We start from the raw sequence: 22,380 nt of genomic DNA on the forward strand, positions 1-22,380 counted from the left end.
CAGTCGAAGCCGTAGCTGTAGCCGCTAGTTTTGATTTAGCCTAGACTTACTAGCAAGATGGCCGCACAATTTACTGGTTACCCGGATAATGTTCACTGTAGAGTCAGTCAACCTTCTGTACTCCCCTCTGAGACATTTCATCCAGCAGAAAGGTGAATCAAATCACTAAGAATTTCCTCCATTCGAAACAAGAAACTAATCGTCCTCGCATAAAATGACTTTGGGAAAATAAAATGTTCATTTGGTGCTTGATATGTGGCATTGTGCCCCCACCCCCCTTCTTTTGTCTCTCTATTGTGTTCTTGGAATCTCAGGAATTCTGCTTTAGGGATATTTTTTATTTATTTTTTTTTTTTTGGGGGGGGTGGTTACAATACGACAAGGGTGCCTTTAAGTATCGAGCATGGTATAAAAATGTTGAGTCATGACCTTTCAACCAAGGGATCAAAATAAAACCATGCTTCCAAAACCCCTTCCCACACATATAGTTGGTGTCCTGCACCCCCTTGTGCAGTCCCCACCCCTCCATTTTAAATTGTGGCTTTTTAGACCTACAGTTTTAATTTGGAAAGTAGTGACTCCTAGAAGAAGAAAAAATGGTGCACCCTAAATTGTACCCTATGGTAGCAATACAAGCAACACAAACAGAAACATCATTCAAAATACATGTATACAATAAAAAATGACAATTGCTTTGTTTTAATGTACATGTCGAATGTGCAGAAAATGTACAAAATATAAGACAGATAATTGTTCTGGATGATGTGGTAGGCAGTGGACACTATTGGTAATTACTCAAAATAATTATTGGCATAAAACCTTACTTTGTAACGAGTAATGGGGAGAGGTTGATAGTATAAAACATTGTGAGAAACGGCTCCCTCTGAAGTGACCTAGTTTTGGAGAAAGGAGTAATTTTCCACGAATTTGATTTCGAGACCTCAAGTTTAGAACTTGAGGTCTCGAAATCAACCATCTAAACGCACACAACTTCGTGTGACAAGGGTGTTTTTTCTTTCATAGTTATCTTGCAACTCCGACGACCGATCGAGCTCAAATTTTCACAGGTTTGTTATTTTATGCATAATATGTTGGGATACACCAAGTGAGAAGACTGATCTTTGACAATTACCAATAGTGTCCACTGCCTTTAAATCAATCAATCAAGGAAAAGAAGAATAAAACAAGTTCATAAGGCCTACATCTCAAAGCTGACGACGGTAGATTTTTCTCAAGGTGTAAAGTAATGCTATGGTTTAGAATAGGAATGAATACAATTCGATTTGTAATTTTTAGTTAAATCGACCGTAACCCGCCACTATCATTAGTGTATGTAAACTTATGTAAATTAGTTATCACTTCCCCAATTGAAACAAGTCCGCAAGTGTCCCATAAACCTTCAGCACTGGCATTAAATGTTGTCTTGGATCGGGCGAGTTGGTCTATGAAACACGTTTGAAACCGTTTGTTTTGAAATGATGGTGTATAAAGATGTTTCAAAAGAAGATCACAATGATCCACACAAAATTATGCCTTGAATTGCATAATTTTCCCGATACGTCGTCAAATTGTCGTCAACACGGCACGTCAAACTGTTGACTCCACAAAATGGCCGACCGTGTTAGTTCTTAAACGCTTTTCATGGACCAACTCGCTCGATACAATGCAACATGTCCTTTTAAGAAGTGATTTAGTGGACCAACATCGTTTATTGGTACAAATATACATTACAGTTGTTATCAAATAAATTGATATTCATTATGACTTACTCTTCACCAATTTACATTATTAAATAAAACAATCAGTTATCCAAACTGTCTTGGAATGTATTCAAAGCGCCCTCACATGTAGTCTTTCTGCAAGGCACTCGTGGCTATGACAGCTTCATAGAGCGGCTATCCCAAACCACTGGAAGGGGGATCTTTGCCACTCGACTCGCACAACTGGTCTCCCCTTCCAGTCGCTTTGGATCGCAGCTCTACGAATCTGTCCAAGCCACGAAGGTCTTAACCAAAGGCTACCCTCACAGAAGCTCTACACTTCAATGATTGTATCACGTAGGACACTGCCTTTAAAGGATTTAGGTACTTTTTCAAAATGTCCATAGATTTACATTAAACTTACAGGGTTTGAAGATAATGATAGTAGAAAGCTTCCCTTCAAATATTACTTACTAAGGTGCTGTTATTTTTGAGAAATGAGTAAAACAATGTCATGAAAATACGTTTGTAGTTGATAAAAATAATTTTCGTCTCATGAGACGAAAATTATTTTCATGACATTGTTTTACTCATTTCCCAAAAACTACAGCACCTCAGCACGTAATATTTTCAGGGAAGCTTTCTACTATCATTATCTTCAAACTGTGTAAGTTTAGTGTAAATCTGTGGACATTGTGTTTTTTGTCCTACAAAAGTTACATAGACCCTTAAAGACCTACATCAAAGAGTGGAATCAGTTCATCTACGTGTGTCACATTCGTCTTGTTCCCAGTTTGCTCAAAGTGATTACGAATACTGATTCTGGTTATACTAAAAGGGTTACAGACTAGTTTGCCTTTCAGCCTCGGTTGAGTTATATTGAGAAAAACAAAAACAAAATAAATAACAAGGCAGTTTCTTAAAGGCAGTGGACACTATTTGTAATTACTCAAAATAATTATTGGCATAAAACCTTACTTTGTAACGAGTAATGGGGAGAGGTTGATGGTATAAAATATTGTGAGAAACGGCTCCCTCTGAAGTGACGTAGTTTTCGAGAAAAAAGTAATTTTCCACGATTTTGATTTTGAGACCTCAAGTTTATCATTTGAGGTCTCGAAATCGAGCATCTGAAAGCACAACTTCGTGTGACAAGGGTGTTTTTTTATTTCGTTCATATCTCGCAACTTCGACGAACAATTGAGCTCAAATTTTCACAGGTTTGTTATTTTATGCATATATGTTGAGATACACCAAGTGACAAGACTGGTCTTTGACAATTACCAATAGTGTCCACTGTCTTAAAAAAATGAGTGTTTGAGTTAATTTTGAATACAATTTGCCTTCCCCATTGATACAGTGATAATGCTGAGCCGATCCCACATAGGTTGCTAAGCCCCCCCCCAAAAAAAAAAAAAATAATAATAATAATAATAATAATAATAATATTGAAACAATCATAATCCATTGTTCATAATAATAAAATAAACAACTAATAAGACACATTACCCTAAAGACTCGGGCAGTGACGTTGCAATAGAAAAGTCTTTAAATGTGTTTATGGAGAACTCCATCTTTCAAAAACAAAAACAAATCATATGGTGCATTTATTAACAGGCCTTTTGAACATTTATACGTTTAAAGATGCTATCATGTTGCCTATTCGTTTTAGTGCACCTTTTTTCATTAGAACTGGCTTGTTCTGAAATAAAATGAAAACATGCTTTTCATATTCTGTATTTCCAGCAACATTTTGGAAAGTGGCCCAAGATTGCATCTTTAACAGTGAATACAATTTGGTTAACAGGAGTCAATAAAGCAACGTATATGGGATTGCAAGGTTCTTAAAATGTTCCAATACGCATTACATTTTGCACTGTCAATTTACTTACTATGTGACCATAAACAGTCATGTGTTATGCTACCAGCTTCAACTAGACTTGTATTTTGTTTCGAAAGCAATGGTGTCTGCTTTATAATCTTAATCCACATTGGGTGCGTTCGACTAGCTTCCCTGGGTGTACCCCGCGGTGCTCACTCGGGTGAGCCCCTGACAAGAGCTAAACGAACGACCACTCACCCACTCGTGTTGTTGTCACGCACCTCGGCCAGCCCCAAGTGACTCGTTCCACAAGCAGGGCACTAGGGGCTGACCCGGGTTGCGCACCCGGGTGAGCCCCTGGAGTGACGTCAAAGCTATTCGAACGCACCTGGGTCAGACAGGGGTTGACCCAGGGAAGCTAAACGAACGCACCTATAGTGTCCATTATTGGAGGTTGCTGTAGAATATTTTGGAGTACTCAAATTCCGCCCTCTGTCGACACAAGTTACATAATATTGAACATGTGTTTTACAATCCACGGCCAAGTCTATAAACGAGGCAAATTTACAGGCAATCAGTTCCAGGCAATCTCCAAGAACAGAATCCATTCACATTTGAATGTTCACAGAATTTTTCTTGAGAATCGTAAGAAATTGTTTGAGAAATTACTCATATGCTACTGTAGCATCCAGTGTAGTTGGTTGCCTCAAAGTTGCCTCGTGAAACAGAAAAACTTCCTCCATGCGATGAGATGGTTGCAATGATGAAATATTTCTTTCTTCAACGGTGTTGAACTTCCAAACACCATAATGAGGGGAACTCATTACTTCACCAGGTGGACGGTCATATACAGCGTCCACATTGCATACAAGAGTAAACAATATAATTTCCACAGAACACCTCAAGATGACAAACAATTTTGTTTGATTTTTTTTTGCTTAAAACTATAAAATAAAATAAAAACGAAATGTAAACATTGGTGCTTATTGTATGCGACCATATGTAGCTATAGTGTACTGTTATTTTGATGTCCTTTACTGAGTTTTTCTTAGTTTCACATTGGTTTGGGCGCCATTTTCAACTGTTGATTCGGTTGGCAGTTCAACCCATGAAAGTGATTGTCTGACTCCAAGGTTTTCAGTAAAAGGTAAAAATTGCTAAAAATTGCTATACAGTTTACTGGGCGGCTGGCCTGACAAAAGCAACCAGATAAGGTGCCACATAGTTCAAATTAAAACCAAGGTGTGATCCTGAGACATTGGTGGCCACTGAGGGCGCTATACTCTGAGTACTGGGGCCTTGTGATGAGTTCGTTGTCATAACCACACCACGGCTGGCTGTTCTCCCAATGGTACTGCTGGCACTGCAGGTTACTGTAGTGAGCCCACGCCCAGGGGAACTGAACAGCGCCCCAGAGTTTGTGGGTACAGTTCTCGCTATGGTTAGGAGGGACTCTGTCGAGTTATGTCCGGTAAGAGTGCTCTCCGTTAAGCAGTGAGACAAGGGAGAGGGCATGGCATAATACTGGTTGGTGTCCACCGTAAGGGGCGCCATCACGCCGAGGGACAGTTGGGAAGATGTGCTTCCCTGAGTTTGATTGGTCTTTGTGTTCAATGCATCCTGGGTGGCACCGTTTCTAGCCAATAGGGCGGAGCCTGGCGGGTAGGCGGCGCACGCATTGGTGTGCGCAAGCTGCGGTGACGTCTGCGTCGAATTTGACGCTCCGTGGTGTGACGTGAAACCAACGTTGGCCTGGTGGAGGCGCTGTTGTTGTTGCAGGCTGTAATACTGCTCCAGTGCCAGCCTGCCGCCGCGTCGTGCTCGCAGTTGATTGTTCAGGTCCAGTTTGCTCTGTGACTGGATGAGGTGCGCCCTCAGGCGGATGATGATGTCATGGTTGGGAGGGAAACCCTCAACTTGCACGAGATAGCGGATCGTCTCCTCCATGCAGTCTTGGAACCCGTCAAACATGGCGTCCACCGGGGCAGGTGGGTTGAACAAACTCGGTAAAGGTCCCTCTGACGATGGTGTGGGTTTGGTCGTTTCTGAAAAAGCAAGAAGAACAACACTACATCAACATTATAATCAAGCATGAACCTCTTGCCAAACTCCACAATAAATTCGCTTATTACAAAGACGATCTGGTTATCCTAGAAAACGGAAAAGGCCCCAATTTCATAGAGTTGCTCAATTGCCAATTTTGTGCTTACTGCGCGATTTCCATTTCATAGCGATGTTAACCGCAGGCACCCGAAAAGGCTTGCTAACTTTCAGTTCTTACTGCATGAAAATCAATGACGTCACTATACAAATCAATGGTAAAGGCGCAAGATGACCGCCCAATGTTCTTGTTAACCTATGAAATACGTTTACACCGTTGCAAATTTGTCTGCTTAAAGCACGAACACAATGTTGTTTACTTAATATAAGCAGCGCTATGAAATTGGGCCCAGGTCGCATAACCTTTCACCAGTCCCAGTACAATACAGCGGTTCCAATGTACACAGAAAGCACCACAAAGTACATGAGATGTTCCTAATAAACAGAGATAGTTTGACAGTAAGCTTTTCTTCTGCAGAAGTTGTGCTGTTCTCTTAACATCAAATCGCCGCCCCTAAAATTTACAAACTTCGATTACCAGTCAATAATATTACAGGTATAGGCTATTAACCCACAAAATATAGATTCCCCCTCAGGCAATCTGAATGATCGATCTGGTGTTTAAAGGAAGGGTCCGCTTTTGAATTGTCGAAGACCAGCTTCTCACTCGATGTGCCCCTACTTGCACAAATAACAAACCTGCGGAACCTTTGACTCAATATTGGTCATCGAAGTTGCAAGAAAGTAGAGAAAGATAAACCAGGCCTTAGTTGCACAAATGTGTGTGCTTTTAGATGCATAATCAAATTGGCCTCACGCCTGAAGTATTTTATAATTCGAGTGAGAAATTACTTCTTTCCAAAATAAAAAACCATCATTATGGAGGAGCAGTTTCCCAAATGTTGTATACTATCAACAGCTCTCCATTGGTCGTTACCAAGTTTTTATGTTTACAATTATTTTGAGAACTAGCAAATAATGTCCAGTGCCAAAGGTGCACGCTCCCTTTAAACTTTATTATTGCTAGTGAAGGGTGAACCACGCGTAGACCATCCCACCAATCGATGTTTTTCTATCAACGCGAGGTGTTTCCCTGATCCGATTAAAGCTCAACAAGTACGGGTTGCCCTCAGGGCTAGTTTTACGAAAGAAAAGACCGGTAGGTGATCCTATCTGTTGCAGACATCGACAGAAGTTCTTTCTGGATTAGTTTGGCTCTTTGTTTTGACCCGTGTTTTTACCCAGGTCGTTCGGTTACACATTGTAGGCTTTCAAACAATCCTATTGAATATAAACCCACGCGCGCATTTATAGGTCTGCATCGCCAGTTACTTTCTTAAAGCGGGGTAAATGTCAAGATAGCAAAAAATACTCTCCACTGTAACTATAGTGTCACTTTTATGCCTTCTTTGTTTACATATAGTTTTTTAGTTTTTCCCAAAATACGTAAGTCCATGTTTTGTTGATGTCATCACTCCATGGACCACCAGTAGTATTCTGTTGTCAAAAGTACACAACACGTAGGCCTGCCGTGGATTTCAAAAAGAGTCTTGTCTCGAGTTAGGACGAGTTACTCGTCCTAACTTTGGACTAGCCTTAAAGCAATCGCACAACATATGTAAACAGTATTGTCCAAAGGCCCGTTATTCTCGATATCGAGAATTGATTAAAAAAAATATATTTTCTCAAAAAGTAAAGCATTTCATGGATTAATATTTCAAGGGAATTCTTTCACCATTAACTTTTGTAAACCCAGTAAGTTATTTGTAAATCTGTGAACTTTTAAATTTTGTTCTGTTCAGAAAGCGTATAATGGCTTTAGGTTTTTAATATCACCTAGGACTAGTCCTAAGTCTTTGTGCAATCGACTCCAGGTTTGTATGTTCTGGCATTCCATTAAATTCATTAAATTGTAGCTTCCGGGCAATCTCGGTAGTCAGGCCATCTCTATGGTAGGACACTGTTCAAGAATTGCAAAGGTCGTGGGTTCGAATCCCACCAGAGTAATATGCCTGTGATTTTTGTTTTCACAGAGCTAGGGAAAGTACTGAGTAAACAGTGCTAACACACACTAGTGTAAAACCAAAACTATGATTCTTTATCCATGATGCAAATTTATCGTCTATTAAAGGATTTGGGTACTTTTTTAAAATGTCCATAGATCCACATTAAACTTACAGGGTTCGAAGATAATGATAGTGGAAAGCTCCCCTTCAAATATTACTTACTGAGGTGCTGCAGTTTTTGAGAAATGAGTAAACAAAATGTAATGAAAATACGTTTGTAAATAATAATTTTGGCCTCATGAGACGAAAATTGTTTTCATGATATTGTTTTACTCAGGGAAGCTTTCTACTACCATTATCTTCAAACTGTGTAAGTTTAGTGTAAATCTGTGGACATCTGTGTTTTTTGTCCCACAAAAAGTACATACACCCTTTACAGAGTGATGGCGTTTCGAATGGTGACTGCGATAAACAAAGACCATAGATAGTCTTCTAACAGTGCCCTAATTGTTAGATACTTATCCAAAGGATAACAGGTTAAGTGTATTATTATCTGTATTCAATCCTAAAGCGATTTCAAGCTGTTAATCGTATTCTTGTATTATATTCTTATATTCTACAATGTACAGATTTAAGTGGGTTTTTTTTTCTTTCATCCAAACTTCTTTTTTTTAGACGGCTGGATCCAAGACTGAAATCTCTGTCGAGACAAAACGAAAATGCTCCTCGACTCGACCCTTTGTAGACTTGGTTACAAGTCTACGACCGTGGCTTTTAGTCGATAGCCAGTACAGTATTGTTTGAAATAGCGCCCTCTTGTTGGGTCAACCTCCGTCATAAGTCTACGATCGTGAGTTGGGTTGGGCGCGTGATAGCTAATCTGTGGGGTTTTTTTTCGGAATAACCGCGATCTCAGACTTGAAAGTCTGGACCCGTTGTGGAAGAGAGCAGACATGACTTAATAATTGACACGTGATGTTTCGAGTTGGGGAGGGGGGGGGGGGGGGGGGGGGCTAAAGGTCTTCGTGTCGAGACAGGTCGTTCAACTTTACGCCTCGGAATGCCTCAACCTGCAAAGCTAATGTAGACCTCCACAAGTAAACTGAGTCCTGCAACCAAACTCAATTTTGTATTTAAATTTTCAGCCTATCCAGTTACAGGCCCGTCACAGAACAGCATTTTGGGTTTTTTCCTCTGCAGTTCTTGCTTTTTTATTTCCACATATTCTTAGTCCCCCTACGGCGAAACTAAACAATTCAGTTCAACCCCCACTGGAGTGTAATAGGGGGTTCGAGTGGAGGGCATGCTCGCATCGTTTTACCGCCGATCGATTCGGGACCGGCCCGGTCTGCACGCCCTTATTTCCCTTCTTCGGCTCTCCGTCATATACCTTTAAAGGCACTGGACACTATTGGTAATTACTCAAAATAGTTGTTAGCATAACAATTTACTTGGTAACAAGCAATGGAGAGCTGTTGATAGTATAAAACATTGGGAGAAACGGCTCCCTCTGAAGTAACGTAGTTTTTGAGAAAGAGGTAATTTATCACTCGAATAATAAAAAGACTTCAGCTGAAGCCTTTTATTGGGCATCTGAAAGCACACAATAGTGTTGATTCTTTCACTATTCTCTTGCATATTTGATTACCAAATGAGCTCAAATTTTCACAGGTTTGTTAATTTATGCATATGTTGGGAATGGGATACACCAAGTGAGAATACTGGTCTTTGACAATTACCAAACGTATTCAGTGCCTTTTAAAAAAATGTGCCACCACTGCTAGGGTTTTTTAAGAAGCTGAGGCTTTAAGTCTTAAAGCCCCCGGAGCTGTGAGCTTCTGCTGCTAGTAGTACGTTTTGGGCTTTTTGTTAGCTCGCAATCAATGCCCAGTGCAAACATACACTGGTCATTAAGAGCCTGTATTGATCTGCCAAGGCGGCAAGACTCCACAAAAGGAAGGTTGAATTCAAGAAATGAACCCTGGCCCTCGATTGGTAAAAAAAAAATAGCGAGAGAAAGAGAGGTTGAAAAAAAGTCCAAATTGCCGAGGCTGTTTGGAACAAAATTATTATGAACCATAAGGTCTACTATCGCCAAGAGGGTGATAATACGAAATGCACGGTGTTAGGGAACAAAAGGCCGGCCGTGTAAAGCAGAAAATCCCCGGGGGACTAGTTGTTGCAGTGCCGCGCTGAAAAGCCTAAACTTGCCCGGACATGTCTGCTTGTATACCCATGGTTCCCCAACGAAGCCTCGAAATTGCCAAGTTTGGCACACCTTGAGATAAAAGAGCTAAATGTACAATTGATGGCTACTTTTTTTCTACCCGCGGTGGTGACGCGGGAGAAATACGAAACAAACCTCATAAAAGCCTCATAAAAGCTGGGGCCCCCCAAAAAGCTGTGGGTCCCCAAACATCGTTTTCCATTTTGAAAGTCACGTTTGGTGTTGAATGTTTAGCATCGGGGTGGCCATTATTGTCTGGATTCCATTTATTAAATTCAAGTCAATGGTGATTCGGGAGCAAATAAAATATGCCCCCCCCCTCCCCGAATGTAGTTTTGATGTCTCTCTTTCTCTGCACAAAGACCATATAAAGTTACAGTTTTCACACAAATACCAACCATATGGGGGCCATGCAGCTAAAATGTGGGAAGAACAAAAGATAGTACACTTAGGCAGACATTATTGTCTTTCTCTATTTGAGTATAACTTAATAACATTATTGAGGCTGAGACCAAACGTTAGATACATAGACTCCGTTTTAATTATAGTGTGAACCGTGTGTATTCTCTAAGGTGTAGGCCTGGGTGGGAGAGGGTGGTGCCGTTTGGGGGGTTTTGTTTTTTAACTATTGCAGAATCTTTAATTGTGGGAACTAGCTGGGGTCGATTTCACAAAGAGTTGGCACTGGTCCTACTCGAACTTAGGATTATATCACTAGTCCTATGAGATATTAAAAACGTTCACAGGCTTGTTGTTTTGTGCATATGTTGAGATACAGCAAGTGGGAAGACTGGTCTTTGATAACCAATAGTGTCCTGTGTCTCTAAAAAGGTGTTGCCAAACACAAATAACACATGTACTTAACAATACCAAATTATACCTAACGAATTTGAGTTTGTTTCCCTTTGAACCCAACAATATGTAACAGGTGCAAAGCATAACCACATAAGCGCATAATCCATCCTTGAAAATGCTTTTTATTAACAGAAATAACGATTAAGCAACGGGCTCGCTCGGGCATCGGCCACGCCGTCCATTAGCGGCGCATCACGGCATGACTTCGCGTTATCTCTCCCCGTGGTAATGCGCGGGCCCAAATTCGGGCAAGGACACCATCCGTTACCGAACAAAATCATGGTGGTTTATGTGTGCACAGATACTGTAAAGAAATGAAAGTATATATTTGTTTTATTATAAATATGGCCGCCATACTGGGGTTACAAAAAAGAAGCACACAAATATTTCAGGGACCCACTGTTGTGCCACGTGTTTGAGATGTTGCTTCTTCGATGTCACACGCTATGACCACGTGTCGATCTTATAGGCATACGTGCACGAGCTGTCGCTCTTTTACAAAAAAAATCGTCCTTGTGTTATTTTGCATAATATTTGCTCATGTGTGCAGTTTTTTGTATCTTTATAGCATTACATTATTACTGAGTACCATAGTCGTTTCCTCTTGAAGACGCTGGACACATTTGGTAATTGACAAAGACCAGTATTATCACTTGGTGTATTCCAACAACATACCTTTGAAAACTTGAGCTCAAAATGGTCATCGAATGTGCAAGGGAATAATGGAAGAAAAACATCCTTGTTGCACAAATTTGTGCTCTCAGATCCTAATAAATGCCTCACTTATTTTGAATGGGAAATTACCTCTACTAAAAATCTACGTCACTTCAGAGGGAGCCTTTTCTCATGGTGTTTTATACTATCATCAGCTCTCCATTTCTCGTTACCAAGTAAGTTTTTATGATAACAATTATTTTGAGTAACTACCAATAGAGAGTCCACTGCCTTTAACATAATTACACCCGAAGTGTTTGCTGTTGAATGTGATGATTTCTTGAGTATAGGGATGGTTTTGCGCGCCGGAAGTACGATGAGCGTCGAGCCAATCTCTCATAATAAGACATCTTTCTTCCAATTTTTGACAAGTTCTTAAAAGAACTTGTCAAAAATTGTCACAGGGTGATGCGATTATAAAAATGGACAAAAAAAGAAAACAAATCGAGGCAGATTTTTTCAGAAGATTATTTTCAAAACCTAAGCCAACTACAAGCAATGTTCCATTACTTCACAAGTGATAATCAGCACTCGCAGAAATACATCACACAAATTGTGTATTATTATCTCCCGCCCTTTCAGAACAAAAAGAAATAAATCCTTGAGTCCTCGAATGACCTTTACTGAAAAGATGACACTTCACACTGTAAGCCGATTATAGCCATAATCTCAACACATTCTTTCTGTCAGATTGTATCTCCTTTTTACGGTTTCACTTTTCATTTTATCTTTTTTTTTCCTCACTCACTCCCAATCCCCCCCCTTTCACTCTGTGACCCAGCACACCCGTGGTTTTTCGTTAAATCACGGCATTGCTAGATCTCTTCAGTTTTCGACCCTCGTCCTTGTTCGTGATTTCTTTTTTTTTTTCTTCTTTTTTATCGAGCAGAAATCTTTCCTGGCTTTTCATGTCGAGTGTTCGTCAGATTACATGAGTACGGTGAACCCTTTTGGTCAACACACACACACCAAGAAGAATAAAAAATTAAGGGAATTTGTTTGATAGATGCTTTGTCAAAGCTCGGCAACGGCCTGAGGTTACATCCAGCCGCTCTCTCCACTGCTTGAATGTACTGGATAAGCACAACCCCGTCAACCTCGCCAGAAATTTACTGGGTTATTGATAATTTCTGACACAAAAACCTGGAAAAAATTGACAATTTATTTAAGTAACCGAGTATACATGTAATGTTCACCCTTGGCGACAAGTGGAGGTCAACAAAGTGCGCGTGCAAAAAACGTATAACAGCTATTGTGTACTTCCGTTTTTGGTAAGTTTAAACCCCGGTTTTTTTTTTCTTTCCCCTTTTTGTACTCTGTGAAATCCGTGATTTGTAGAATGTGACTGCTTCAACAATGAAGTAAATTTGGCCATCAATGCTCGTGAAAATGAAACTGCACAAAAGGTTTGCATTTTATCTTCAGTCACAATAGTATGAATCTTAATTGAGGCATTGTAATGTATTCCTACATTATGTTAATGTATTATGCTAATGAGCAGAAGTTGAGCATGCGTACTGCATCATAGCTTTATTCAAGCACTCATGATACTGGCATGGAATATCACCACATGTTTCACATACTAATGTCCAGAACATAACAGGCATTTACGACATTGTGTCGACAAATTGTTGAATTGTTTTTAAAGGTAGAATCTTAGATTGTTGTCAAGGTGATTCCGATTTGCAGGCAGCAATACCAAGAAATGATAACAGTAAAGTCACCCGTAAAAGTAAAAGACAGTGGACACCATTGCTAATAAGTCAAAGACCAGTCTTCTCACTTGGTGTATCTCAACATATGCATAAAATAACAAACCTATGAATTTTTTAGCTCAATTGGTCGTCGAAGTTGCGAGACAATAATGCAAGAAAAAAACCGTGTCACACGAAGTTGTGTGCTTTCAGATGCTTAATTTCGAGACTGGGGTATCAACTCTTGCCATAGCATTCACAAACGGACACCACGGAAATTTGAATCTCCAAAGTCGCCAGTTTGGGCGATGTTTTGAGATTAAAACTTGTCGCCATACTTTTGTCAAATTCAAATCACGGTGGCATTGCAGACAAAATAATTTCGCAGAATACATACTACCATTCCATCTTTGGGATATAAATTTGACAATTGGTTGCAGGGTTATTACCAAACTATGACTTACCCTTTAAAGGAAACCACGCTCGCAAAAGGGCATTGTATGCTGTAAAGACGTCGTGACAATACATCTTTTTATAGATGCAGGATTATGGACATAATGATGATTTATTAACAATAAATTCATGTTTATTTTGTTGGTTGGATTCAAAATCCATAAAATACACATCATTACAGAATGTGGAATGGCAAATGAGTGCATGCTCCACAGGACAGCACGTGGTTATTAACCCTACTAAGTAACTCAATGCGTTTTAGATAAATAGACATTTCATCCGAAGATAATGATGCTAGGTAATTCCAGATTTATCGATTGCACAATGTCACAAGGGGGCGGCCTATTCGATAAATGCCATTGTTCTCTCCATTTTAGTTAGGGTAGCTCAAGCGTTCTTTATCCCCGTGGCTTAACAAGACCTCTCCTAGTATTGAACACTTTTTTTCTAGGAACAAGTTCGCAGAATTAATTGACCATAATCTTCCGGGATAACATAATAATCCGTTTTGACAATTAGTGTCCCCCAACGGTCGTCCAGAATTTGTCGCAATGCATTACAGGAGATATGGTCACTAATACACAACTGCAAAATGAACAGTTTTGAAATCGGTTTAGCAAGTGTTCCTCTTTATCAGTTGTGGGTTTAATACTTGACTGTCTTTCTCATAAACTTATTGTCAATTCTGAAACGAGACGTCTGCGTGTTCTCAAAAGGGATGATAAACGCTAATTGGTCTAGGCTGTTCACGTATAATCAATCAATCATAGAACATTTATTTCAACATTGTTATGATAATACATAATACATACACCATTAAGTTAACACTATTATAACAACATATTTTAAAAGACGAAATAATCATTTATAACAATATTAACTTAACGAAGCTTAGTTTAAACATTATTCACATAACAACATTGGGCAAAGGGTGAAGCAAAGCTTTTGTACCCGTACCCTTGACAGACAAACACAGACTGGCAAATGACAAACGAAAAAAGGACAATGACAGACATATAGGAGCATAATTGAGCTATTGCTAAATGACAATTTTTCCATTACAGATTAAGAATATGATTGGAGCAGTTGTGTTTTTAGTTGTTTGGTGAATGTAGATAAACTTAATGATGTTTTAAGAGGGGTGGGTAGACTATTCCAAAAATGTGTACCTCGTTGAACGAGGCCATTTTTAAACATTGACGTTCTGTTAAAACTAACATAAATGTTCTTGTTCGAGCTGCTTCTAGTGTTATAAGAATGCACATCTGAAGTGAGAGTAAAACATGAACTAAAACAGGAAGGTAACAAATTATTTATATACCTGTACATGAATTTTCCAAGGTTGAGGTTATAGAGATCATTAAAGTGTAGTAGTTTCAGTTCGGCAAACAAAGGAGAGGTATGGTCCCGATAATGAGCGTTGAAAATTATTCGAACAGCTCGTTTTTGTAAAATAAGAAGTTTATCACAGGATGAAGAGCCACCCCAAGTGAGAATTGAGTAATTTAAATATGGGAGGACTAATGAGTTGTAAAGAGTTATTAAGATATTCTTTGGTAAGAAAAACCTCAAACGATTCATTATACCGATGGTTTTTGATATTTTGCTTGACACTACATCAACGTGACTCTTCCAGTTAAGATTTTCGTCAATATAAATGCCTAGAAATTTTGTACTTTTTACTTTTTGCAAGTTAACACCATTTAATATTAAAGGAACCGTTTGAGTATATTTCTGCTGTCTCGGACAAAATATTATATAATTTGATTTCAGTACATTAATACATAGTTTATTTGCCAACAGCCAAGTGCTTATTTTTAAAAGTTCAAAATTAAGGTGACTAACAGCTGTATCTACGTTACTATGACTGTACACTAAACTTGTGTCATCTGCAAATAAAGAGAAGGATATTGTATCAGAAGTATTACATATGTCGTTTATATAAATAATAAATAATAGAGGACCCAACACAGAGCCCTGTGGAACTCCACAGGAAATATATTGTTCTTTAGACAGCGTTGACTTAAACAATACAAATTGTTTTCTATTAGATAAATAACTTTTAAACCAGGCTAATGCTATTCCACGCACACCATAATGTTCCAATTTAGAAATTAAAATGTCATGGTTTACGGTATCGAAAGCCTTTGAAAGGTCCAAGAATATACCAACGGAAAACGTTTTATCGTCTATGGCCTTGAGTAGTTTATTTACTACGTATGAGGTTGCTAACTCTGTAGATCGGTTTTCCCTAAAGCCAAACTGCGACTCAGCAAGAATGCTATTTTTATTAATGAATGATATTAGTCTATTATAAACTATCCTTTCAAAAACCTTTGAGAACGTGGACAAAACTGAGATAGGTCTAAAATTTCCAATATCATGTTTATTACCCCCTTTATGTATTGGTATAACCTTACCTATTTTTAACGCATCGGGGAAAATACCAGAAGATAAGGACCTGTTGAAGATTTCAGCAAGTGGTTTAGCAAGAATGTACCTAGCCTGTTTAATTACAAACGGACTTAACCCATCAAAACCAGGAGCCTTGCTACATGTAAGTTTGTTGAGAGAATCTGCAATTTCTTCTTGCGTAACTGGAGTTAAAAAGATAGAGTGTGAACATCTTCCTGCAAGAAAAGACTCACACGAAGTATTACATAATGGTAGATTACGTGTAAGCTTCGCACCGACGCTAACGAAGTATTCATTGAATGCATCTGCAATTTCTTTGTTATCCTCTAGTTTAACACAGTCTTCCTTAACAACATAAGACGGGTTGGAATTCGGCTTACCCTTATTTAGCAAAGAATTTATAAGCTTCCAAGTTCCTTTGATATTGCCATTTTCCTGTTCAAATTTCTTGTTTAAGTAATTTTTCTTTGATATTTTAATCAAAGCATTCAATTTATTTTTATACAGAGTATAGATGGATTTATTTTGGTTATTAGGATTTCTTAGAAATTTTTTATACAAGTGGTTTTTCCTCCTTATTGAATTGTAAACGCCATCAGATAGCCAGGGTGATTTACAAGAATCATATCTGCGTTTCACCTCTTGCAAGGGGAAATGTTTATCATACAGTTTAACAACATGCTCCTGAAAGTTACCATATATTTCATGCAAATTATTCAATGATGTTATAAAACTCCAGTCAATTTGGTTAAGTTCGTCGACAAAATTATGAATATGGTTACTGCTAAAGTCACGCTTACTGTTTCTTCGTTCGTTCTGCGGGTTTTCCCTAAGATTATCAGTAACTAGGAATACCGGTAAATGATCGCTTATGTCAGTAACTAAAACGCCGGCATGGTGGTTGTTGAAATCATTTGTCAAGATATTGTCAATTACTGTTGCAGTGTCAGCAGTAATTCTAGTTGGTTTGTTAATAGTGGAATAAAAAGATTGGGATTGCAAAGTGTCCATAAAATTACGTACACCATTGTGTGTATCATACTGCAATAAATCAATATTAAAGTCACCCATAATATAACACTTTTTGTTTTCATTGTTAACACAAGCCAATATGTCATTAATTAGTTCTATAAAATTATTTAACGGGGCGCTTGGTGATTTATACACAACTCCAATAACCACGTTGCTATTGTGATTATTAACAAGCTCAATAAAGCATGATTCTATATCTGAATTGTTCACTGATATATCGTTACGAGTTTTGTAAACGATGTCATCTCTAATATATAGTGCTACCCCACCACCTCGTTTATTTTGTCTACAGAAGCCTTCCATAGAAAAATTATGCATTTGGACTAGCGGATCTTGAGTATCTTTCAACCATGATTCGGATATCCCAATAATTGAAAATGTGTTTTCCAAGAGGTTTACATAGTTCCTAATACAAGTAATATTTCGGGGCAAGCTGCGTGCATTTATATGTAATAATTTCATATTTGAACATTTTTTCTTGTTAAATGCATTCAGGAATTGATCTTGATCATAGTAATCACAATTTATGACAGGAGCTTGAAAGTTTGTATCTGGATCTAGGCTTGGAATCATAGGAGCATCGTGGTTAGTTTAGTTTTGATAATAAGCACATACTGTATAGCAATGCCTTACTCCTGTACACACGGACAAACATAAACAAATAATGAGGTAATGATGATGATGTGGCAGTTAATACGGCGTGCTTAGCATGTGTGAGTGGCCGGATTTCGAACATAAGCCGATTTGCAAATTTTCGGCTGGGAGCGGAAGGTCAACTCAAAGTAAAACCTTGCATCTTCACTGCAGAATTATATGAGAATGCGGCCTATACTTGGATCTACTCTGTAGGCAGCTTCCATCGTGATCATCATAACCTGACTTATTTCCCGACTTCCAGTTGAAAATCATAAAGAAAACGGACTCGATGTTCGACAGGCACCAGTCTTTTTTGGGGATATCCACATTTGACAAAATAGTCTTATTAGTGGTGATGATTTTTACAATTTGACCTCAGTTCGTCACTACACATTCACTATGTCACCAGCAATTACACACGTTGGTTCTTTCCAAAGAACCGGTGATGATTCTCCTGAAGACAATCAGAGCATACAGTTCGAAACGTTGAGTCGGTAACCACCGGTCTTTTCAGAACCAACACTACCCAAAAAGAGATATTCACACTGGTGAATACGGCAAACCTCCCGTACGTAGTTATTTAAACGAATAACCTCGTATTATTTACCGACCAATGCTGAGTACAGTAAAGATGACATTTCGCATGTTTATTTTGTAAGAAGGTTCTGAACAGACAACCGCAGAAAGCGAAAGTCAAACACGAGGACATGACTCATTTGAATTAGAGTGTTCGTCAGATGGTTACGGAGGGTAATATAATAAGGCAGCGACCGTAGAGAAAGATAAAAACAAAATCAATATTTAAGTATCACATCACCCCGTGCACGTGGGCGTGATTCTATAAAGAAGGCAACAGTGAAGCCTAAACTTGATTTCAAGTCTGAGATGGCGGTTATTCCTCTGCATCAGCCACGAAAAAAACGCCCCACAGAATAGCTATCATGCACGTGCCCCTTCAACTCACAATCTGTGATTTGCTAATTACATAGGTTAATATAACAAGAGGGCGCTGTTTCGGGTAATGTATTGGCTATCGGGTTACCTAAAAGCCACGATTGCAGACTTGGAACCAAGTCTAGAGTGAAGCCCTGTTCTTATACTTCATGCGAAAGCGAATGCAATCCAAATGTTGAAGTCACAACTCTGTTTTCGTTGCGAATATTTTGCAGGAGTTGAACACAGCTCAACTCTTCCGAATTAAGCCTGCTTCAAACTTCCTGCCATTCCTACAAATGCAAATGCAATACAAATTTTGACGTCACACCTCCGATTTCGCTGCAAACAGTTGAACACACTCAGTTAAACTCTTTCGAATTATTCGTTGCGAATATGTGACATCAAACTTCGTATCGCATTCGCAGGAAGTATGAACCTGGCTTGAGTGACGGGCTGAAATTTCATTGCACTTCTGAACTTTCCTTAAAAAAAAAAAAGCATTCCATTATGGCGCAGACGACAAGAAAACATACCACTGGTACCCCGCCGTAAGCAACTGGTATACCACCAGCAGATATGTTGAATAACTCCACCTAATCAATATTCTTTGTGACCATGTAAACCGTCCCTGCGGGTCGAATCGAGACTTGTGCCCCCCTTTTCCATCACCTGTTGTATGGCGTTTTCGAGCCATACATCGAGGGAAATAAGTCACCCCCTGCATCTGAACTAACAACGAACCACTACTCTCCATTTTTTTCTATTCCGGATTTTTAGCATCCGTTTAATAACAACAAAAAAATGCCGTACCTGAGGACTCAATATCACGGGCACAAAACAACCCCTGGAATTAAATCTCCTCCAAGACCAAGAAAGAATCAGAAATCTCTTGGGGGCCTAAAATGATTTACTGCATTTTTGGGGCAAGGTATTTAACAAGCAAACCAAGAGCTAATCTCACACTCAATTCAATCAGTGTTTAAAACCCTCTCCCATTCTCCTGGTTTTCTTATCAAACTCCCAAACCTGACTTGACGGTAGTCAAGTCGACAGCTTGTAATTTCGGGGGCAGTTATAACACCGCTGGGCGCCCGCTATTGCCCCACAGGAAGGCGTGTCTTGTAGTACTGTGTGAGGGGACATACCAGAGAATGATGCCGAAAAATTATGCTTTGAAAAGGTCAAGGTTTTCTTTCCTCCATGACCTGACAAGTCCAACAGGTTGGAAAATCCGCGTGGGTGTTGATTTCCATGCACTGTCCCTTCATTGCCAATATAAAATTAAGGAGGGTGGAAAAAAAAACGGTCGAAAGAAATCAGTCGCAAAGCACTCGACCCCACTTCCGCGCTTTACACCTGTCGCACAAATAAATACAATTGTTCGAAAGCAATGTTTGTAGAATTTAGCCGGCCTATTTATAGAGTTAATGACGTACATGTAAATGCACACAAGCTTGTTTGTGTCAACTTGGGTACGTGTTGTTCCCCCTCGGTAAGTAACAAACATGAATGGGGTAAGGGGAAACATTTTGTTGTTGATGTTTTTTTCGTCTGGTATTCTTTTCTGCAGGACGCGTCTTTATCTGCAAACTTTGTTATAGGCTAATGGCTAACTATTGCATCCCTCCCTAAAATTTATACTTATTTATTGATTTCCTAAAAACCTCAAAAAATGGAGAAGATAAAAAGATTTATAAAATTTCATTAAATTTACAGTAAAAGGGACATAAACACATAATTAAAGGAACATGATAACCCTGACACTATCGGACGACCCCCAAACCATACTTATTGACAAAGTATGAAACAGAAGGATTTGTCAGAACGATCTGAGTAGCCTTTGTTGTTGTTGTTGTTGATGTTGTTGTTGTTGTTTTGGGGAAGGATTTTCTTTTCATTCTCGTGACTTCCAAAACGCAAGGAAAAACAAGATGGCGCCATTGGTGCAATCACAAGGTGTCGGTAGAAAGTGCCTAATGATGTACTGTAAATTTGGAAATGAGAAGTTAAAACCCCCACTCCAGGAAAAATGCAAGAAATAACTGTTGTGTGTTTGGATGGGAAATTAGACAATCTAGACAGTGAAAAACAACACCACGTGTGCAGTCGGGCCCCTACAAGTGTTTTTATGTTCTTGTGGGAATACAAGTATTTGAGACTAAGAGAAAACAAGAAAACACGTCAAAATCACAGAGCGATGTTTTCAGGAGAGTCGCTTAACAAGTTGCACATGCTTAAATAATGTTCGCCTCATCCTCATGAGACAAAACTTTTATTTTCATGACATTGTTTTACTCATTTCTCAAAAAACTACTGCATCTCAGGAACTTTGTGGAAGCTTTTTTACCTTCTTTATCTTCAAACCGTGTATATTTAATAATGTAAATCTGTGTTTTGTATCATACAAAGTAGCTTACCCAAACTGGACAACGAGCAACGAGCGATTTGTATCAACACAAGGTCAAGACCACAGCCCAGCACGCAACACGAGCAACCACAACTTCCACAAGACACAGTTCAAACAAAAGGCAGAGCGTACCGGTAGTTAAACACCCACACGAGCAAGGCCCTGGTGGGGAAGACACCCCCCCCCCCCTATCACCCTCGCCACCCCACCCCCCCCCCCCGCGCAAAAAAAAAAGTAATCAGTAAGACCTTCTCTCTCGTCAAGAGTACCAACTCGTCCCTCGTGCCGTGTGGATTGACGGGGGTCAACAAGGTCACCACGCGGCGTGGAATTCCTAAGACATTTGATCGGTTGTTTCCGACACCGCTCGATGTGACAACCTGCGTCACACATGGACGAAAGGGACAGGTTTAAAAGCGCAGATGTGAAACTCTTACAAGTTTGTGCCAACGACTTGTTTACAATGAGTTCCAAATAGTGGGATTTTTTTCTTCAGTCTTTTACACGCAAGTTTGTTTTTCATCTGAAAGCACACAAATTTATGCAACATGGTATTTTTTTTTTCGTCTTTATTTTCTTGCAACTTCGATGACCAAGTGAGTCAAATTGTTCACATGTTTTTTTATTTAATGCATATGTTGGGATACCGTAGTGACAATACTGGTCTTTGACAGTTACCAAAGTTGTCCATGTTTTGAATGTCAATTTGGATGGTAACCCTTTTCTGCTGTGCTTAGCAGGGGATCGTGAACACCATCAGAGCCACAGGTCACTTCGGACCCAAGCAGTACTTTTCAGAGAGCAGCATCCTAAATCACCCAATGTTGTAACCTAAGAAGCAGATCTAATATCAGAAATTTAATGGGAAGTCCCTTATTTAGTTTTAAACAAGACCGTGTAATCTCCACCGAAATATGTTTTCTGCGATAATGAAATTGATTTGGTATGAAAAACTTCCGCCCTTGCAAACCTCGCCACGGGGCACGATGGGCACAGACAGGTAGAAAGTGTTGCATGGATGTGGTCTTCGATTGGAATACACGAAGGCTATAGAGGAGAGTCTCTGGAAGTTCTTAAAGGCACTGGGATAGACTTGTTACATTTAGAGTTTTAAACCAGAAACTTAAAGGCACTGGACACTTTTGGTATTACTCAAAACAATTGTTAGCAGAAAAACTTACTTGGTAACGAGCAATGGAGGTGTTGATAGTTTAAAAATTGTGAAAAACGGCTCCCTCTGAAGTAACGTAGTTTTTGAGAACGAGGAAATTGCTCACTCAATTTCTCACACTGCAGGACTAAAGCCTTTTATTGTGCATCTGAAAACACACACGTTTGTGCACCATTAGTGTTTTTCTTTCATTATTTTCTTACAACTTCGAC

General features: G+C 39.2%; 1 protein-coding gene across 2 annotated transcripts in view; it reads right to left on the reverse strand.

Annotated features, from left to right (window-relative positions):
* Positions 1-3,888: 3,888 nt before the first annotated feature.
* The window catches only part of LOC117296549, a 51,429-nt gene continuing 32,937 nt past the window's right edge, over positions 3,889-22,380 (reverse strand). For both annotated transcript variants that reach the window (XM_033779531.1, XM_033779530.1), the window contains exon 5: positions 3,889-5,567. In XM_033779531.1, the coding sequence (XP_033635422.1) occupies positions 4,699-5,567 (869 nt within the window). In that variant the 3' untranslated portion in view covers positions 3,889-4,698. The remainder of the gene's footprint in view (positions 5,568-22,380) is intronic.

The sequence above is a fragment of the Asterias rubens genome, chromosome 11 (assembly GCF_902459465.1).
Source record: "Asterias rubens chromosome 11, eAstRub1.3, whole genome shotgun sequence".
NCBI lineage: Eukaryota > Metazoa > Echinodermata > Asteroidea > Forcipulatida > Asteriidae > Asterias > Asterias rubens.